The following is a 21,190-nucleotide window of genomic DNA, read 5'->3' as shown; positions in this document are numbered from 1 at the left end:
AGCTGAGAAAAGCATAGCAAGAGTGTCTTGTAAACCCCCTAGGGAACTTTCTTATTAAATACAGACTCTTTTTTCTTCAATAAATGGCAGGGATTTCAACCTTTTCCTACATGTCATATTTTCTCCATTCCTTGGGCTATGAAACAATGCCAAATGTTGGGAGACCATGTTGAGGAATTTGCTTTAGGATGGTTTTAATTGTTTTCCAGGTAGAATCGTTTTTCCAAGCTACTGTTAAACGGTGAGGCACACACTGGAGTAAAGGGGTTCCCTGGGATGTTGGCAAGGTTTCCAGGGACCATATGTGGGGTTTGGTTTAGACAACCTGTCTATTCTGCATTTTGTCCATGTTGTGTCATCAGTAGATGGCAGTAAGTCGAACACTACAACCATCCACTGCACACATAATGATATGTGGGGCTTATTATGTAAGGTGTATGTATGATGTATGTCTTGGGGAGTTGTGTAATAATGTAGTAAGCTATATTTGGTCCACTGTGAGTATCAACCAAAGTCTTTAGGTTTAATCAATTCAATTGATATTCTTAATCTATAGCCAACATCATTTCGTGAGCTTAGAATTATAAGGTTCTATCTCCGTTTAGGGTAGTTCAGAGATATTGAGCGTCAAAGTTTTGACATTCCATTATGTTTTGTGAGATGGAACCTTTGTATTTGATGAATTACTAACTCAAAAATGTCAACATTTAAAAAAATAACACCACACAGGCATTAATAGACACATGTAAAAAAAAACTCAATTTTGACAAAAATGGAGATAGAACCTTATAATTCTAACGTCACGATTTGGTAACATTCCACTTAATTAACACAACAGGTGTGGTCATGTTACTCTCTACACACAGTCATTATAAACATACATTCTTCACATTTGCTTACTTACTGATTACAGTATTATTCATACATACAATACTATTTCTAAATATTTCATAGTGAGTCTATCATAAGCTACCTGCTACTAGGCACCCGCCGTATTCGCCAATCACCTCGGGATCGTCCAATAGCAGGGCGCAGCGCTCCTGACTCCTCCCCCACGTGGATAATTGAAGTTTCTTTAGTTTCTCCAGCGGAGTCAACGCGCAGTGGAGCCCGGTCTGTGATCTGTGGAGGGATAAATAAAAAGCACCAGCCAGTCGGACCATGTTTCCCAGGAGCGTAAATGCGTGTGTGACCCTGTGTCTGTGGATTACAGTGCTCTCGACCCAGGCCAATGTCGCTGCGAGGAAGCAGGAGGAGTCCTTCTTTACTTCCAGTATTTACCGCGCGAGATGCGCCTCGAGATGTCTCAGCCTGCACATCACTCGCATCTCTGCCTTCTTCAAGCACTCTCAGGTAGGCGCGTGTTGCGCACTCACTCCAACTTTTACTAAATGAAATAAAACTCTTCTGTCTTTTCCTCCTAAAGAAATGAAATAAAACGGGCTTTTCCTCCTAAAGAAATGAAATAAAACTGTATTTTCCTCCTAAAGAAATGAAATAAAACTGTCTTTTCCTCCTAAAGAAATGAAATAGTCTTCTCTCATTCTGTTTGAATGTTCAACAAATGACTGCGTTTGTTATTGTACACAATATTTTTGTTAGTCAACAATAGTTCATCAAATATATATGCAAGAGTAGCCTGAGTGGTGCTGACATGTTTATTTAGTGTTAACAGTGTGACTCTCTGGCATAATTCTGACATTATACTCATATTCAAGGGTCCAATTGAAAAGTGTCAACGGCACCGTGTCAGGTGATGACCACATTAATTCATGTATTTGTATAATTTTCCGTTGCTGTAATTGATTGGCTTGTGAACATGGCACTTTCACTATACTCCAGTAGCCTACTGTAATAGTTATAAAGAAATGCAATATATTAGGAAATGGGGATGTAGGAATAGCTACATTTTACAATGTTCCCCAATTAGTTGCTGTGGAAGTCCTATTTTTTTCTTAGCAATTATTAAGTTATTAATTAATTTCCCATTGCACAAACATGACTGATGTTCTTGATTATGAGATTTCAAGCAAGTTGTGCTTGTGCCAAATTGCCCATTCTTATTTCTCATCACATATCTAATTCACGCACTTCCAAATTGTTGTGGCACAAAAAACCCTGTCAATATTTCACAATGAGGTTCACTGAGTGAGCATGTTGTGGTGCTGTGTAGCTGTTTATTTTTTGAAGTACATTATTTGCTGAGGAATTAGCCTTGTCCTCTGGGTGATTTGGTATGTGGTGTCAGAAGTTGTTTTTCACCCTCCACTGGACACACTGTTCTCTCCTAGGTCCTCAGTGAAAGGACTGGCCCCTGAGCCTTCCTCCCTCCGCTCTCCTCTCTTTCACCAGCTATCTGCGTCTTTACTTCATACATTTGCATTTGCAAAGATGAAGTTGAGCCTTTCATTCTATGCTATTTCTATTATACTTTACTCCTAATTGCTATGTGTTTAGGAATCAACAGGGTAAAACTATTAAACTCTTATTAACTATCATGGATCAATTAACTACTTTGTCTCCATCTCTTGTCTTGTCTTCAGTGGTGGGGTTTACATTATGGAAACATTTCTGAGTGCTTTTTCAGAAGCGTAATCGTTGTCCGAAATGGTCTTGAAGAAAATATTAACAACTTCTCTCCACTATCCGTGCTTGCTATGTGGATTTAAAATCAGCTGAAAGGCTCCAGCTGAAAGACCAGGAAAATGTAGGCGATATTAATGAAGTCAGACCCGTAATGAGGAGATAATTGTTTAGATAATCGACAACAGAGCTTCTGTAGTTGTAGGTGACCTCAGGTGCATTGAGAGGGGAGTAAACCAGGAGGAAGTGTTGTTTATAAAGAGAGGTGCATTTTTCTGTGAGTGATAAGGGGTCTGGTTGAGCAAGCTTGCGTGGCCAAGAATAGAAGACAATTGTTGTTGATACTCTGAAAGGACTGTCGAATGCACTGTGTGTTCTTAACAGGCCTTTCATGTGGAAATGGGGGGTCTGGTCAGCTGCAAAAACACATGCCTCTCCTCCCCCCATGCCCCAGCCCCAGGCCCTGTCCATGGCCATGCCACAAAATGCCAGCATCACACCTTCTTAGAGGATACAACACTGCCCCACTGATGCTGTCCCTCTGAGGTCACCTTCCTGCTAAATGCGGAGGTCCCACTTTAGCTAAATGTGATAAGCTCTAATGGTACTGTTGCCACAACACTGGAGCATGCTCAGTCAGCGCGACCTACAGGTGGATATGCTTCCTCGGCAAGATCTTATTACAGCAGCAGACCAGCCGCTCGCCTCCGCTAAAACGATTGAGACTGCAGACCTCTTAATTCACCTCGGAAAGCCTTCATGCTTAGGGGTCATTTAATACTGTGTTAGGAAACCAAGACACACAACGTTTCCAGTTTCATGGAAATTAAACCTTTCACCAATCTGTCTACAGGGGGAAATTTACTGTTAGTGATTTTTCAAATTTCTCATTAGAACAAACATATAAAGTAGCCTATAAGGACAAATCCGTATTGTGATTATTGTACAACAGCCAATTTGCTCTATAATGTTTCGAGCAGCTGGAAATAATTAACACATCTGTGTTTTATATTGCTTTTATATAATAGTTGTTAGAGAGTTATAATTCTTTGCATCTTAAAATGAAACACAAAACAAGTTTAGCACTTGCAGCTGTTAACTCCCATGGTCCTCCGCTGAACTTGGCTGAATCAGGATCTACAGTATGTGGTGTTTTATTAATTGTCTCTGATAATGAATTACTGGGCAGTGGGAACTGGGAACAAACTGATACAGACTTGGAAGAAATATGGCTTTTAGTTTTGGGATTCATCATCCAACTACTAAAATGTTAAAGCATTTCCAAATACAGATGTATTTATTGACATTTTACTTCACATATGGGGGACTTGTCACCGTGGTACAATAGACAGAGGGGAACACCCAGTCATAAATATGGCCGGCCGCTGGACACTTTAAAATATTAAGAGTGAACTAGGGGCTCTGTTCTCTAATGCATTCTGAAAGCATCAGCCTTGTATTGGATTATTTATGTGAGGACCGTAAAGCCAAAAAACAAGGTGTGTCCATGAGGTCTTGTTATTACATTCAAAGTCATAAAAGTGTAACATTTTAAATTCAGCCTTTCATTCCCAATGTGCAGGGTGCTGAAGTTAAAGTATTGCACTTGTGAGACTCTGTTTCTAGCATAGGAAAGGAAAACATTGGAAAGTAGTTTTTCCGTGTCCCCTTGTTTTTGCCTTTGATATGAAATAACTTGGGATAGAATCAAACCACAGCCACTGCTCGTCTCATGTGTAGTGTTTTTCATTAGTGAAAAGACAGCGGATGAATAGGGGTCTATGTAGCTTGGCCTCACCTCTCTGTAAAAGCTTTTAAACCATGACAGTCCTGTCTGTAAATCTCAGTTCTGCTACACCCTCAAGTGCCTCCTCTGACAAACAGGCCACATTCCTAACTGGATGCAGTCTCACCTCAAGACCTTCATCATTTGTATAACATGGACTTTCATATTAACCATGGTCATGAATAGGGCTCTTAGTAAGCCAATTGTCACAATTGCCAATTGTCTGCCTAATAGTTATTTTTGTCAGACCCCACACGCATGCTATTCAATAAAAATACCTTTTATTCCAACAGTCAATGTGACATGACCTAAAAGGTTAGTTATTTAGGTCCAGAGAGCTTCTGTGTTGTTGATGGACATATAGGGAGGCTGCTCTTTGGCCTGTCTCCGGGGTTGGTCTTGGATGTTCAGTCTAATTTCTGCATAGAGGTGCTCAAAACGGATATGGACAATCTTCAACATTGCATGGCATACCGCTACTATACATACTTATTTTTGTTGAAAATGCACAGAGATAGGTTTACAGAAAATCAAAGAGACCAATAGGAAACAAAAGATTGCAGAGTTCAAAAGAAGGACTGCTGCCCTCAAAGGCGAAGCTGGTTTTGTCCATGTTCCTCTCAGATGTCTAGACAATACAACATGCCCCTGGCCACCTGCTCTGACTTCTCAGCTGACAAAAGCCATAATACATCTCTGGGATGAATCCTGTGTTTACATAACTCCACCAGTGACACTCGAAAAGCCTCTGAGTTCACCTCAGCCTCCACACTCCCAATACCGTCTGTGCTTTTCTCTATGTGCAACCCAAGTCGTTTTATGAAAGGTCTGGACAGCGTTCATTGATGTGAGTCTTTGACAGTCGTCAGCACTGCACAATGTTCCAAACTGCTGTGGAATGTCCTGGTGACTCAAAGGGATGAAGTCCTGACCTATAATTATTCCCCGTTGGTCCCTGACATGGCCGGGTCAGGCCTGGACAGCTGGGGCAACAACCCACTGAGCCCCGGTGCTACAGGGATGCTGTCACTGAGCAGAATTAGCCCCTCTGTGGATCTCTCTCTGTCGATGGATGGGTTAGGAGAGGTGTCAAAAACAGGACTGGTGATTTAAGGACGTGGTCTAGAGTTGTGACAATCTGAATACATTACTTTGACGGATTGTCTGCCAGAGTAAATGTCAAGGTTTTCTCTACAGAGTGACGCTGATAGATCGTTTTAGCTTTTTTAACTTTTTTGATTGACATTTTTGTTCACAAGTACCGTTAGATTTCTAAAACACATTATGACAATCATAATTGTTTGATTCTTTGTTACGGTATTATCAATGATGACTGTAGAACAGTATTTCATTATTTCAGTCAGCCATATATCAAAAAACTCATAATTCATGGTCAAACTTATACCATACATTCAGTAAGATTTCCTGTCCGAGAAGTTTACCTAAATGACTACTCAAAAATCTACTCAACGTATCCAGTGCAGTAAATGTATTTAGGACTTGTTAGTCTTACACACACAATCAGTTCTTCTAATTAGCTGGATTTATTTTGGAGGTTTTGATTGCAATTACGGTAGTAGCAGGGAAACTGAAGGTATGTAGGTTACCTTAAGGGTAGTAGTGTAGTGTCTGTTAGAGTCTTTACCCCTAGATCATGAAAGTCTTTGAAGCATGCTGACCGTTATCCTTGACACCAGAAGCACAACACTCACTGGTACTGGATGGCAAATTAAAGCCTTTAATGATAAGTTCTCTCCCGAGGTCTCACTGGGAATTTCCACTGGATTACATTGTTGGAGAAGCCTTTGAACTTGACATTGAACTTGAGCAGACTTTTTTTCTTACAGTCCTTTACAGTTTGGCTATATCCTGCTGCAGTGTCTTATTGTAAGGAAGCATGATTCATAGCTTATATCTATACCTACCTATACGTTATTACCTTTCATTTGTAACATACAATTTCTATTGGAAATGTTGACTCATTGCCTTTATTGAAAAGGTTTCCTGTTCATTCAGATTTTTCCAGCTATTCATCCTGTCAGAAAAACATCTGTGGAAATTTGACTCTATCAATACATCAATAAGTCACAAAACACAAAAGCACGTGGGCTTACCTACCTACCCACAATTTGTCCCTCCAGTGCGTTAATTATGTCTAGTGATCATTTATCTTATTGAATGTCCAAGTGAAACTATAATTGGAGTGAATAGCCTTGTGGTTCATTGCTGTGTATTGAAGCCCAGGAAATGGCCACTTGCACGAGCCATTTACCCCCTTGGTCCTTGTCTAAATGACAGGGAAACACTCCATCTTCAGCCAACACAATTAGGACCAAATGTTTGGGCTCATGGAACCCATAATGTGGCACTTCTAGAGCAATTAGAGGGAATTGGAGGTGTCTGCAGTCTACACAGGAGTGCTGACATCAGTTCCTGTCTGAGTGACCTCAGGGGTGTCTGTTGGGGAGATCAAACACAGGCTGATAAGAGCTGAGCTCACAGTACTCAGCTGAACGACACTGAAACAGACCAGAGACCTGCCCCCACCGCTCCGACCTTGCTTCCTTATGTTACACATTGTGTACATTACTCACTCAAAGGAACTCAGCTGAGTTGTGTATGTTTTTCCAATCATAATAGGCTTCTGAAATAATGAGGTATACTTATGCGTTTTGAGGAAAGAGAGTAAGAACATGATCATTATGAACGTTATGAATGGATAACTATGACTTGAATGTCATGTATTATGTTTTACATGGCTTTCATCATTCCTTTATTGCATTTCACACAGTAACCCTCTGTCCTTTCCTTTATCCTTACAGAATAATGGATCCTTGGTGTGGTGTCAGAATCACAAACAGTGCTCAAAGGTAATGTATCAAAAACACCCTTTCAACAGGTTATGATTATGGTTATGATGTGTAGATACTCTCTAAATTTGGATTCCTAGATTAGATGTTTGATATTTGATGTTAACACATGCTATTGAATGATATGGCAAATACAAAGGGACAATACAAAAATCCCTCTTGATAGAGGGACCTACAACAAATATGAAATGTTTCCTTTCCACTCTCACCAATGTGTCTCTGCACTTGTTAATAGCTATAGGTAAACATTTAAGAAACAGAGCTAGGTGCTCTGAAAGTTATCTGCCTTTTCATCAATCATAATTTGAGATGATACCACCTTCTTTATAACAAAACTAAGCACCATTACTTCACTCATTTGTTAATTAGAGATATGGTAGGATATACTGTATCAAGCCCTTCCCCAAGGTCCTGTTTAGGTTTTGTGCCCTCTCCTGAAGACGGTTGATACAATGCTGGTGTTGACAGCTCCTTTGAAAAGATGGTGCTGACACGTCCTCTCAGCTTGTCTCTGGGCTGTTGACAAGGCCCTTGCACTCGTGCTGAGCAGACAGTGGACAGGGCATGCACAACAACTACGAGCGATGACTCTACAGATGTAGCTCAAACACATGGTTGATAGCGGAAAGCTAAATGATGCGCCCTGTTCATACCTGTCAAGGCTTCTCTTCTCTCCTCACATAAACCATGAAACCAGCCCACGGATTTGTTGTGATAGGTCAGACCACCTCTGAGGACTGAATTTAGGCCAGGAAGGAAGTAAACAACAGTCTAGCCAGTGTGTTCATGTTCACACTTATGCAGTTGTTTACAGTTTTCTCTGTCATGAGAGTGTGTCTCTGTTTGCTTTTCATCTCTCCTGTGTTTTCCTTTCTGAATAGCTTGTGTCTGAATAGCTTGTGGGAAGCGTGTTATTGCTGAGGTGATGACAAATTGGATCTCATCCTTGTCTGTATTTACTGTACTTACTTGTATGGCTTGTTCATTTGGCATGGTGCACAGCTAGAACAACAAATACTCTCTTGAGTCAATGTTTGCCTTTCTCACACTGCTTTATTGAAGGGTGTATTATACATGTTATACCTTGAAATGTCCAAGGACACCAGTTTATTTGTAAGTGCATGCATGCTGAACATGTTGGACCAATAAGGATATTGTAAATTATAATTTGGAGGTCCTTTTATAAATGACTAGATGAATAATAGGAAACACAGTGAAATGTCAGGCTGACACATTCCTTTTGCTGACTTAACAGTCTTTTGCATTTGGTGTAGATTAATCATTTTGGCATTTCCACTCTCCACTCTCATTTCCACAATCAATGTCTTGTTTTCATGCCCACACACAAAATGCTCCCTTATGTTAAATATCAAAATATATCTATATTCTTTGGAAATTCTAATTCATTTCATGGTGATTGCAATTAATTGGAAATGTGTGGGGAACATCAGTTATTCTTCTATACAGTTTCTTACATTCATGAAATATGCTCTATAAAGCACTGTATTTTAGTATTGTCCACTACATTATTCAGTAGGTACTCTTTTAAGGAGAATTCTAGAATAACATTCATGAACTTCACAGTGTCTAATAATGCTGTGAGCCTTGTGGGCAAAGCCCAATTGTAAGTCGCTCTGGATAAGAGATTCTGCTAAATGACTAAAATGTAAATGTGAAATTAATTGCTCTCTTTTAAAAGAGATGATGAGGTATTTTAAGGTCATTCCTTAATGAACTTGTGTTTTTAAAGGAGAGATATGGCTTCTTTAGAGGAGCGCCTCCATTGTTTTCACTATAATGCAGTGAAACTTGTTTCTCTCCTTTCCATCATGATGGCCAACATTGGTTCTTGGCACCAGTCATTCCCCAATCATTCATCAGGAGTTTTATGTTTGAAAAGGCTTTTGCTGGCTGCAAGTCCAAGCACAGCATACTGTTTTCATAATCACTCTGCTACAGTACATTGCTGAAACTCAAAAAATGCCAGAGATTCTTTAATGGACATCTTGTTCTCTCCACACTAACAAGCATGTCAGTTTGCACTTGTTTACCCTGTACTTCAAGATCGGCAACTATTGGATGCAGTATAGCATCTTTGAAAGTAATATTGCAAAATTCAATTTTGGTCATGATATACTTGTATTCCTCACAATTCTTTATACATTTATTATCTATGTTTTTTTAAATAGTCAAATAGAACTTGAAGTGAAAGTATTTAAGATCTATGCTCGTAACTAACTACTTAGATACCTATATTTAGTTTTGGTGCAACCACTTTGTTAGTTTGAGGAGCATACATAAACACACTTCACATCCACATCATTGACTGGAGTGTGTACTAAGGCTCTCTGTGCATCTCCACAGCACAAAGCTATTGTGTGTGTCAGCTCAAACAATCGCTCCAAATGGGCCCATGCTGTACAGTGGCTCAGAGTGAATAGCTCTACAGGCTGTGATTAGCCTCCCCACTTCATGAACAGCACACACAGTCAAACAGAGGGACAAAAGCAGTGGCCAAAGTCACCCCCCCCCCCCTCCCAGGGACTGCTGTGGGCTCTGCTGTCTGTCCACTCAGGGCCCACAGTAGGTGTGGAAAGACTGGTTAATTATTTAGACAAAGATGCTGTGACCCCATCCATCTGTCGGCCCTTTACAAAATCAAAGCCTCCCGTTTTAATTTGAGACGGGAAAGTCATCTTGGCCATCTCATGTGCAGTGTCCAGAGTGTGCCCCACTCCCAGTGTCCCCCATTGTCATGGTAATTAACCCCTCTGCCCTCTCGCCGGGGCAGAGAGAGGTGGCGCTTTTGGAGCGCCGGGGAGTCATTAGCATGCCATAACAGTGGCCTGCCAGCCCAGCCCTATTCAGCTGGGGGACGCCAAAAGGACAGGCTGCACTGGCATTTGTATGAGCGGCTATTGTCGTTTTGTCTCTCCGCTTTGATAGTGTCCCACTTGAGAATTTTGGGTGTACTCAGCTAAAACTACAGGGCGTTCTCTCTTTCTGCTGGTGTGTGTTGTGTGTTGTGTATGTTGTGTGTGTGTGTGTGTGTGTGTGTGTGCGTGTGTGCGTGCTCGTGCATCTGTGTCTGTGTCTGTGTACACATGCATGTGCATGCGGAGGCAGCCAAAAAGCTTTCCACATTCAGAGCATGGCTGACATTAACAGGGTTGCTTTCCCCAGGGTGTGATCCAGGCTCCAAATCAAATGCTAGGATTGACTGGAGGGAGCTCAACGCCAGTCTGCAAATAAGCAATGCACTTCATTACCCCAGCGTCTCTCAGGGTAGGAGAAGAAAAGGACACATGTATCACGCCCAGATGAGCTGACCTTTAGAGGCTCTGGAATATACCCAGAAACATTTTCAATGCCTGAAAAAGTGAATTTTGATGAGGAGGGGGAAAAAGCATGTTCAGTATATTTGCTTTAGGACACAGTTGTACTGCAGATTCCGCGCACACACTTTGAGCAGTGAGATGATTTTCGCAGTTGACTAGAAACAACCCATCACTAAACTGAAGGGAATTTAATCCATTAAGCTGTAGTATAACATCCCCGAGCAGAGCCCTGATGACTTACTGTAGCCTTCGCTTTTCTCTGTTTCCCTGCCACATCACCAACCAAGGTTTTCAGAGCTTGCCAAGAGGAAAGCTTTAGAAAGCAGTATTGTCTGCGAAATGGCTATTTAATGCCAATGAGTCGTGCATGTCCTTCATGGATCTGAAATGTCCCAGGTGTCTCCTTTGAGTCGCCTCTTTTCTTTCTTACCAGTCATATACACATAGAGCTACACATCCTGTATAAGAACAAACAGTGTCTGTTTCTTCTATCGGTTTACACGTGTCTCAACCTCTCTTTTTTGGAGTAAAGCTATGGTGCAGTTTGCTTGAATGACAACAATCATTTGGAAAGCTACGTCTTTCATTCAAGAGTGTCTTTCAGAGCCTGCCGTCAACCCCCCCTCCCAACCCCCTCATTTTCTCACGCCCCAAAAAATGGTCTGACTTCCCCGACTTCCCCAACAGTAGTGTTTTTCTAGGTCAATCAGTCCAATAAAATTAAATTGGTAGCACTGGCTCTGTCATGAATCTGCATTAATCTTCATTAAAAAATAAAAGCATGTGCTTTGGGAAAATATCACATTCCTCATTGGCTACAAATGAAGAGTGTGTCACGGCAATTTAGTAAGTTATTTGTGTGGTCATCTTTTCTTTGGCCGTGGGTAGTATATTTTGAGTTGCAGTGAATAGAACTGATAGAGTAGGTGCTGTGTGGAGGGTTTATGGTCGGGCATGGCTGGGATTTTTTTGTCTGCTTGGAAAGACTTCAAAGCACCTTTTGGTCATGCTGAAGCCAGACGCTCAGTCTCGACACCTCTGCCTCTGTCCTCATCAGCCTCATCACCATTATGGACAAATCTGGCCACTGCACAGTGAAAATCACTGTCAAGTGTGCACTGTCAGTATCTAATGTTAGATAAATGCAAAACCAGACACACATCTATATGTGAAGAGTCAGACATTGGATACAATATTTATTTTTCAAAGCGGTGTACTGTCTCTTCATACTGATTACTTTCAGTATGTGGTATTTGTAAGATAAAATGAGTCTATTCCATATTTCAAGGCTAGCCCTGGAGTGTGTGTGTGTGTGTGTGTGTGTGTGCGTGTGTGTGTGCGTGTGTGTGATTGTGTGTGTGTGATTGTGTGTGTGTGTGTGTGTGTGTGTGTGTGTGATTGTGTGTGTGTGTGTGTGTGTGTGTGTGTTTGTGTGTGTGTGTGTGTGTGTGTGTGTGTGTGTGGTGGTGGAGTGTGAAGCAGGGCTGGTCAGTCCCAGCAGGAAGGACCTGATCTGGACATGGCTGTTAAGTTTCATTGGCTGAGGGGGGTTGCTCCATTGGCCGCTATCTGTGGAGCTCATTATTCACATGGTGGGTGGCAGGGACTGAAAACCCCCACAGCAAGACGAGGGACAGAGGAGAGCAGTGAACTATCCTGCCTGGAGTTAGCTCAGACTTCCTCGGGCGGTGGTCTTTCACCCCTGAATGATGCTGCCGAAAAGAAAAGAGGCTGAAGCATGAAGCTGAAATTTAGTTAAAATCATTTCTTTTGTTGGAAATAATGTAACGGATACAGACATTTTAGTTTTATGTCATTTTAAGGAGATATTTGAGATACTTATCGTGGATCATCTGGTGTTTGTGCAAAAGTTTCCACAGCTATGGCGATTTGACGCCCCTACTTGTCAAATGTCAGAGGGGTTTTTCATGTTCCAGTGTTCTCTGGAAGGATTATTGTAATCAGAAGTGCTTGTAAAATCCTCTTTAAGCAGTAATGACCTGTCACGCCAAGACAATCTGCTCTCATCCAAGTGTTTACTCTCATTCTGAGGATGGGAGACTCTGGCTTATCATCATGGCTTATCATCATGCACAAGCTCAGCCCATAGCTTAGTCCTTTCCTGATGTTGTTCTGTCTACTCTCTCAGCTCTCACATGGCCCAGCCAAAATAGAGAGATCACACACAGAACGGACGGAATAACTTATCATTTACCAGTTATAGAATGGATAGTTCTTTTTTATACATTGACCTTACACATAGCCCTACTCCTCTTCGACATAGAGATGAGTAGATTTAGTGTGAATGTGGATTGTTGTGTTTGTTAATCAATACAGCTTCATTAAAAATGACTGATTCCTTATGTTAAATCCCATGGCTTTGCTGTGACATTATTGAAGGGATTGCAGGAGTGGTGTCAGTGTCTCTCTCCTCCTATAATCAAGGGGTCAGTATGTCAGAGCAGTGATTTACTCAGCTAGGCTTTCCAAAGACTCCTAATTTAGTTGTAATCAAAAAAATCATTAATTCAGTCTTAAGCTCTGCCTTGATCCCTACAAACACACAGCAGTGCAATTCCAAAGACCTTAACCCTCGCCTTGCCCTATGGCCTTCTGGGTAAAGCCTCCCGTGTGAGTATTGAAATAAACAAATGAGGGCCTCGGCATCATGATTACGTAGAGGAATGTGTTTTTAGTCTTTGTGTTCCTCGTCTTAAGCAGGAGATGATACAGTTCCAATTTACTCCAGGGGCGGAGGACCACCGTGTGTTACTGTTAGTAGAAGCTAGTGGGGGCTGCTTGAGTAGGATTAGTGGATTTGAAGTGTTTCTCAACCTCAAATAAACAGAGGGAGATACTGGTGGAATGTAACTGCTGCAGGTGGTTAGGTCACCCAGCCAGACTAGTCATGATGATGATGATGATGTCGTTGACCCAGATTGACTGAATCCCAAAGGCTCCAAATCATCCCAATTCCATTTGTGTCTGGGACCCAGATGCTGAAGCACATTCTAGCATGGGCAGGCGCAGCGGGAGCATGTTAGCGAAGCCTAAATGCATTTAATTGCCTTCTATCTCCTCCATTCACCATGCCATAACAGCAATGCTGCTGTGTTCTACTGTGGAAAATCGGATCTGATTATCACAACTTCAAATCTCTCGATGTGTATGGAGTCTAAATAAATTACTCTTGTGCTGGGAAAGTGCATAGGCTTAGGATCCCACTTGAAAAACGGGGCTTTCATGTGTCCATCATCATGATACTGTGGTGGAACTGTCATCAGTCTTATGGGGGAACCCATGGGGGAGTGAGTAGTGTAAATCAGATGGGATGTTAGGCAGAGTGGCGTGGGACAGGGGGGGACAGCATAGAGAGTCTATATTTCCTCGGCCACCACACATTGAAAGGACCACTACCCTCTTTATCACCGATCTGACCCTGGCTGTCTGATGGATACATCCTGTTGAGTCTAATTTTCTGGAGAAGTAAACCCGAGCCATGAGAAAGGTGATAACTCGGGATCATGTTACAGCCACTGTAAATTCACCGCCATTGTCGCACATAATGTAACGACATCAAATGGTGGGAACCTGAAAGAGTTGGATCTCTTGCGGCTTTGATTGTTGCAACGGTGTCTTTCAAGATGATGTACTGGTCTTGGGAGTAGGTGACGGCGGAGGGTAGGTGGGTGAAACTTCAGAGTCATTAAGTATTAAGTGAACAGCTATTGCATTCCACAGCAGACAAAGCCCAATCCTGGCTGGGCTTTTTTTTTTTTTTTTTGCTCATAAATAAGGCAGGCACCTCTGATTGTGGGGTGTATGTATAATTCATGGCCTGCCCCCGTCCTCCTCCTCCTCCTCCTCCCCTTTCCCTTCTCCCTTTCTGCCAAGATATTCCTCCTAGGCTCTTTGTTGTCTGCTCGCACAACGGCATTTAAATTAATAATTAAAGTGATACTCAAAGAATGTCTGTGATGCCACCTGCTGCTAAGTTGCTCACCGTTTCCTATTGAAAAACAACATCTCCAAGTCTTCAACCGTATAGATTTCAGACCATTAGGAACTGGAATGTAAATGTTATTGTGCTTGGTTTAAAAACATTAATAAGTTATGATATTCACAATGTTGTATAACTACTTCTCTCTGATGGCATTTTAGTGTTGTTCAGAGAGTTGGCAAGTAACATATCATTAATTGTGTCCAAAGAATATTAAGAAATTCATTCTTAACTTACTTGAAATAATGAATTAATTGTGCTCATAAATGTCGTTACACTTTGAATTAGGGCTAGTATGGTTAGTTGGTATATTATGCAGTGAAAGTTATCCTGGGGGATATTGAGTTGCTTTGTGGTTTGACAGCCTGTGACAGACAGCAAATGTTAGATGGCAAATGGTTGACAGATTACTATATAAGAGTAACCCCAAGGACCTGAAGCATATGAAAAGACTTGACAATACAAATAGGAAGAGAGAGAGATAGAAAGCAGACAGTTTTCCCTCCCCTGGTAGACTTATATGACAGTTATAGAGAGAGAGGCATGTCTCTGTGATACTCAAAGGGCGGATATTGACATGAGTCATGTAATCCTTGGTAAACATCATAACCAACACAAACCAATGGCAGCCTTTGAAGTCCCAGTCATCTTGAGTCGAGTCAAACCAGAGCTTGAATTGTGAAGATGAGGGGGGGGGGGGGGGGGGGGCACTTCAGTTAATCTGTCTCCCTCTTTCCCAACCTTGACATACCTATAAGCCTTCACACACTCAAGTGTGGCAGCATGCCTCAACTGCTTGCCCCACACTCACACCTGTGTTAGTTTACTGCTAAAGTGTAGAGACAGAGAGTCCTATACACCACACCCAAAGAAATATGTCCTTTACAAAACATGAAAGCACCCGATAGAAGGTTTAATGGAAGCACACTCAACTGTATAGTCTAATTACTCAGGATACACCACTCCACACAGATTTATTCTCAACCATTTTAACATCTACATCAACAACATTTTTATCATCATTTAACATGAACATGAATGGAAAGTTGAAGACATATTGGAAAGCCTTTACAGCATAAGATGTTATAGTTATTCAGATCACAACCCTCACGGTCGATGAAATATGTGTAATCTTTCGATTACGACTTGTTATGATACTCCCAGTGTGCATCACTGCGTAGAGGCAACTCCTAAGCAGATGGAGAGCTGAATTCTCTCATTTCAAATATGTCACGGAATGTGTTTTTTTTAATGTTTTCAGGACATGGTTGAAATAAAATGCTTGACTTGAATATGGATTTTTTGGATGGAAATCAAACTGACATTGAATTTTCACTAATGCAGTTTGAAGTGGGGCCTCTGCCATGAATAGGAATGAGGGGGAACTTGAGGAAGACAGGGGAACCATCAAGAGTAATGGTGCTCGTAGCGGCTCCTCTGAGACAGAGGCAGAGGGAGGGGGAGAGAGAGGAGGGAGGAAGAGAGGGAGGGAGACAGGGAGAGAGAGAGAGAGAGAGGGAGAGAGAGAGAGATTTAGAGTACTTTACACAGGAGCTTGGTAGGGTCTGGTGACCAGCAGCTCCTGGATGGGTCGATAAATATGAGCAGGCTCAGAGCTGCTGGAGTAATTGAGTCTGGTACTGGTGTGTGTGAAAAGCGCCAGGGCAGCAGAAAAGGGCCATAACTCAATGAGATAGGAGGTGAGATTTACAGTGTGTGATCAACAACAGAGATTCCCTCATATCTGCCTTCCCAGAGGAGTTTGGTCCCTCGGTTCCCTCCCAGGCACTCCAGAGACGTCTCATAAATATCTCCCAGCTCCACTGACTCTGAACTTCAGGGCTAGGAAGGATCGATAGTTTAAACTGGCTAGAACCATCTTTTATTTTATGGGATGATGGATAAAACCTACGATGGAGAGGCGGCATCAAGAATTGTGCAGGGCCAGGTGACTTTAGAGTTGATTTCATGGTGGCGACAAAAGCTCTCACATTGGTTATCCACATGTAGAAAGTGCGTATTTGATAGATGTAGATGAAATTAAGTTGAAGTTATGAAGAAATGAAGTTATGAAATGAAGGAATCAATCATAGCTGTCATACTAAAGCCACACACATCTCCCCTGATCCCTCTCCATGATTGTACAAATATGCTCAGACTCTATGGGAAAATGTCTCCTATATCATACATTAGTATGAATTATGTTCCCTTTTTTATTATGTCTGCAGTGTGTATTGTGAGGCCTGGGGCAATCTTGATTGGTAGCGTTTCATGCTTCATTAACTGAAGCAAAACACTTCTGTGACATTTTCTACATAACATTTTTTTTCATACTTTATGTTGTTCCAGCTGTCCCCTTTGGGAAGTGAGCGTTTTTTCTTTTTTTACGATGGCCGGAGATAACCGTGCCTCCACTCCGGGGGAAGTGAGCTCTCTAGGCAACCCCCATTCCCCTGCCTCTCCTCTCCTCCCCCACCCACCACCACCGCCCACCCCTCCGCTCTCCCCCTCAGCGTGACAAAGTGAGGACGGCCTCTGCTCTGGCATTGGCAGCCATTCAGGCTGACTCTCACATCGGCCCCACAGAAAGCCTTTCAGGGTTCCCCAGTGCAACAACTGCTGTGTTTTATTACAGCGTGAAATGGGGAGTGAAAGGACCCCATGGTTGGCCCTACTTAGCCATGCAGAATGTGTCACTTTTTGGGAGAACGATAAGGACACAAAGGGAGAGTCGGGTAGCCCAAATGCTTTTGTTAGCGGACTGCTAACCAACAGCTCTGGTGAAGCTCAACTCTCTTTTCATTTTTCAAATAGCCAATGTGCTTGTTTACATCCGAGAGTGAAAACATTCTATTCAACATCGTTTTGTGGGAATTTGTTGGGAAATATGTTAACGCTTTATAGAATAATGGCATATATTGCTTTTGTTATTCCAACAGATGCTAGTTTGGGTGCCAGCTTGCGGAACTAGCTTGAGGAAAACTTTAGGTTGGCACCCAATCGAAACAGATGCAGTATGTCCAGCCCAATTATACATCTTCGGTTACATGCATGCTTTGCCCAGCTGAAATCTCCTGGTCTCACCCATGCTGGGGAATCACAGTCGGCAGCTGATATTGTTCGATTCAGCAGCAAACTGTGTGAATAGGAATCAGCTTTTTTGATTGATGAGAGCACCTTTGTAATTATATCCAGCTTTCCTATTTGCTTTGGCAAGACATCTGTCGTCAGACTCCCCCTCTCCTACTAAAATGTCAGCTAGTGGGTGTGGCTGTTGAGAAATGCTGACAGATTGTCAGTTATCAGCGCACCTGTGGAGCTCTCACAGCCACCACTCAAATGCTTATCTTCTTTTATGATTATATTTTTATGACATATGCCCTCCCTCGGAATAAGAGACTGTCACATGGGCAAAAGATATCACGTCCATTCTTGGTATGTCATGACATCAGCAGGGTGTATGTGTTTATTGTTTGAAAAAATTTGCCCTGAAGGGATAATGAATCACAGACATTGAGGGAGTTGCGTACAATAATTAACATACTGCACACGTTCTGATCCTTTATTTTTTTAAATATTTTTTTTTATGTCTGGTATCTTAATTCCTGTTGCTTGACACGCGATCTCACCCATCTCAATTTAAGTTTGAATCCATTTTCACTTTCTCTATAGTTCTGATTGTGGTGAACCATAAAAGGACCCTATCTGAAAGAAAAGCCTTTTTTTTCAACCAATGGAATGCATTCATTCCATGCACACAAGATCTTTCAATGGGAAAATGGGCTTGATCCCGAGGCTTACGTGTGTATGTTCAGTGATTTGTCGAGGGGATTTGAGGGCTTTGGCATGTGGGTCTGCTGGCTGAGGTTCCTGTGGAGACTCTGGTGGAGCAGAAGTCATTGCCTCAACACCACATTGTTCCAGCAGGGTGCCACACTAAGACAGGGCATTAGGGCTGCTGCCTGCCTTCCTGCTGCTGTCCAGGTACTGCCACTGATAATGGCCTGGATGTACACGCTTATCATTGAGGATACCATGGCTATATACCATATCTGAGGATAATGATTTTACAAGACTCAAGTATGATAATAAAGACGCCGGTTATGGTACTGTAGATTATTGTTCTTGCTTGCCCTCTCTTATCTCGTAAGTTATGTCAGTGTTAGTTTTAGTTAGTTCCCCTATGGTATTAAACCAAAAGGTGTCCGGAGTTCCCTGGCATTCATCAAATACCGTAATATTTTAGGGGAGAGAGATATTACGGCTAATGAAGGAAATGAAAGTGCCCGCCTCCTCCCTGCCTCAGTCAAGACACACTTGGAATGGAATGGAATGGACTTTATTTGTCATTGCTACAGTACAGGTACCAAACAACGAAATTTAGGAGGGGTGGCTCCCCTGGTGTTAGGAAAGGGATTTTTTATTTTATTTTTAGAAAAAGCATAAAAGCATAAAATCACAAGAAGGTAAGGAGCTGGTTTACATCAATAAAGGCTATGTACACAATCCACTGTACTATACTGCACAGATAGTCAACTAGGGTTGTCATATTTCACAAGAGTATTTTTTCACATTATTTTAAAGTGTCACAGTTTGCAGGCTTGAAAATGTACATGTTTGTGCCTCAGCAGTCAGCACTAGCTGCCATACAATCCGTCCGGACTGTCCTGGGCCCAGAACTTAGGCCTTTTCTGTGTTCAGGGCCTTGACGGCCCTGTGGTAGAAGCAGTCCTTCAGTCTGTTTGTCTTAGCGGCCGGGGTCCTGTACCTCCTGTTCGAGGGCAGCTTGACAAAGTGTACGTGCCCAGGGTGGGTCGGGTCCCTAGAGACTTGAGTGGCCAGACAGTGTTCCTCCCAACCCGCCCAGCAGTGGAGGCGAGTGTTAACGGAGACACAGACCACAGTGTGTAATTGAGAACTGGCAGGCGAGCGCAGGGCCCTGATTGCACCATGTTCCTCAAGAAGCCAGGTTTACGCTTCAACATGTGCCCATCCTACCCACTCCATAAAAAGCAAATAAACTTTTCACTGGCAATGGCATAATAACGACAGAGCCTGCTAATGAGCTAATTAAAGACTCATAAACACAGATTCGGCTCCCTGACTGAGATGTGTAATTTCTTACATCAACGTTGTGTTTAAGAGAATCTTATGCAGTCTCCTTACTCCACTGTTGAGGCATGGGTACATACTGTACCTACTACTGTACTGAATATGTGTACGGTAACCTTTTACATTGCTCTAATATTAGTTTTTTCTGTCGTTTGTGAAGTGAAGTGAGGCATTGAAAATGGCATTGAAAATGGTTCGGGCCAAAAGTTCACCTCAGAAACACCCCTGCTCTTATTACTCCTCTCACAGCAGTTCCCCATCTCTTCTTTATCAAAGATGATTCCCCCCCGCTGACCAACATATTGGACTTTCCCATTCCAGGAATGTGGTGGAGTCTGTTGGAAGTTATCTGCTGTGCCTCAATAGCTGTAGCTGGTGCAGTGGGCCTAAATTGAATTGGGCTGGCTTTGACAGTTCTCTGGTCGGTGTGGTTTGGGCTGAGCCCAGTGGCTGCACAGAAGCAAGCGCAGCAGTGGTTTTCTTTGTGGGAGCTCTCCCCTCTCTTCCACTGTGTCCTGTAGCGGCCAGCAAACAGAAAAACAGTCAATCTGAACACATGCCCTTTTTACTGCGGTGGCATCCATCTGATTCTATTGGACATGCACAAACTTTCATGTTTTATTACATTTTACCCTTATTGAGTTTGATCTGTTCGAGGGTGAGCTGTTGTATTTACAGCGAAAGGAATTTGACCGGGGTTGGTATATTTTCGTTTCGACATTTTTTTTTCTTCATCTGATATGTTCAAGTCCTAAATGACTTGCTCTGCACAATGAGATTCCTCTTTCATCCTCTGCCCGTGCCAAACATCCAGTAAATAGGTTCCACGTGTTTCTGAAGGGAATCCCAAGACCGTTTTAACTGGGTGTATCATCTATTAACCATCCTCTCTGTGAACAACTGGAAGGGCTACAGAGAGAAGGATGGTGCCAGTGCCAGACTGTATCAGGTCCAGACATGAGGTATCGGGGGGGGGTGGAAGGAGTTTGGGGGGTAGCGGTGCTGGAACGTTGGAGAAGGAAGGAATTTGTCAAGGGCAGCGCCAGACCAAAAAAAAAACAAGGATTGAATGGATTTTCACAGGGATGGTGTGTGCTTTTACTCTATTCAAAATGAATACCCTTCGGCCCGTACTTCCCTTTGTAGAAAATTGTTGCTGTTCTTTGAAGGTATGCGGGGCATCTGTAACAAAGAGGTGTGACTGGCTTGTTGGTGGTTGTGGTGGAGGTGTAGTGGAAGTGGCTTATAGTGAGGTGCTTGGCAGGCAGGCAGGCAGGCTGAGAGCAGACTGAGAGAGAGAGAGAGAGAGAGAGAGAGAGAGAGAGAGAGAGAGAGAGAGAGAGAGAGAGAGAGAGAGAGAGAGAGAGAGAGAGAGAGAGAGAGAGAGAGAGAGAGAGAGAGAGAGAGAGAGAGAGAGAGAGAGAGAGAGAGAGAGAGAGAGAGAGAGAGAGAGAGAGAGAGAGAGAGAGAGAGAGAGAGAGAGAGAGAGAGAGAGAGAGAG

At 42.5% G+C, this 21,190-nt stretch overlaps 1 protein-coding gene across 1 annotated transcript in view; it reads left to right on the top strand.

The window, feature by feature from the left end:
• Positions 1-1,161: 1,161 nt before the first annotated feature.
• Positions 1,162-21,190, top strand: part of anos1 (anosmin 1) — a gene marked incomplete at both ends in the record, with an annotated part of 34,862 nt that continues 14,833 nt past the window's right edge. The window contains 2 exons of the mRNA XM_080536262.1: positions 1,162-1,353; positions 7,192-7,239. Coding sequence (XP_080392388.1) covers positions 1,162-1,353; positions 7,192-7,239 — 240 coding nt within the window. The remainder of the gene's footprint in view (positions 1,354-7,191; positions 7,240-21,190) is intronic.

This window comes from Nansenia antarctica (assembly GCF_963989245.1).
Source record: "Nansenia antarctica genome assembly, chromosome: 7".
NCBI lineage: Eukaryota > Metazoa > Chordata > Actinopteri > Argentiniformes > Microstomatidae > Nansenia > Nansenia antarctica.
Note: the sequence above shows the minus strand (reverse complement) of the source record. Positions and strands in the feature narration are given on the sequence as shown.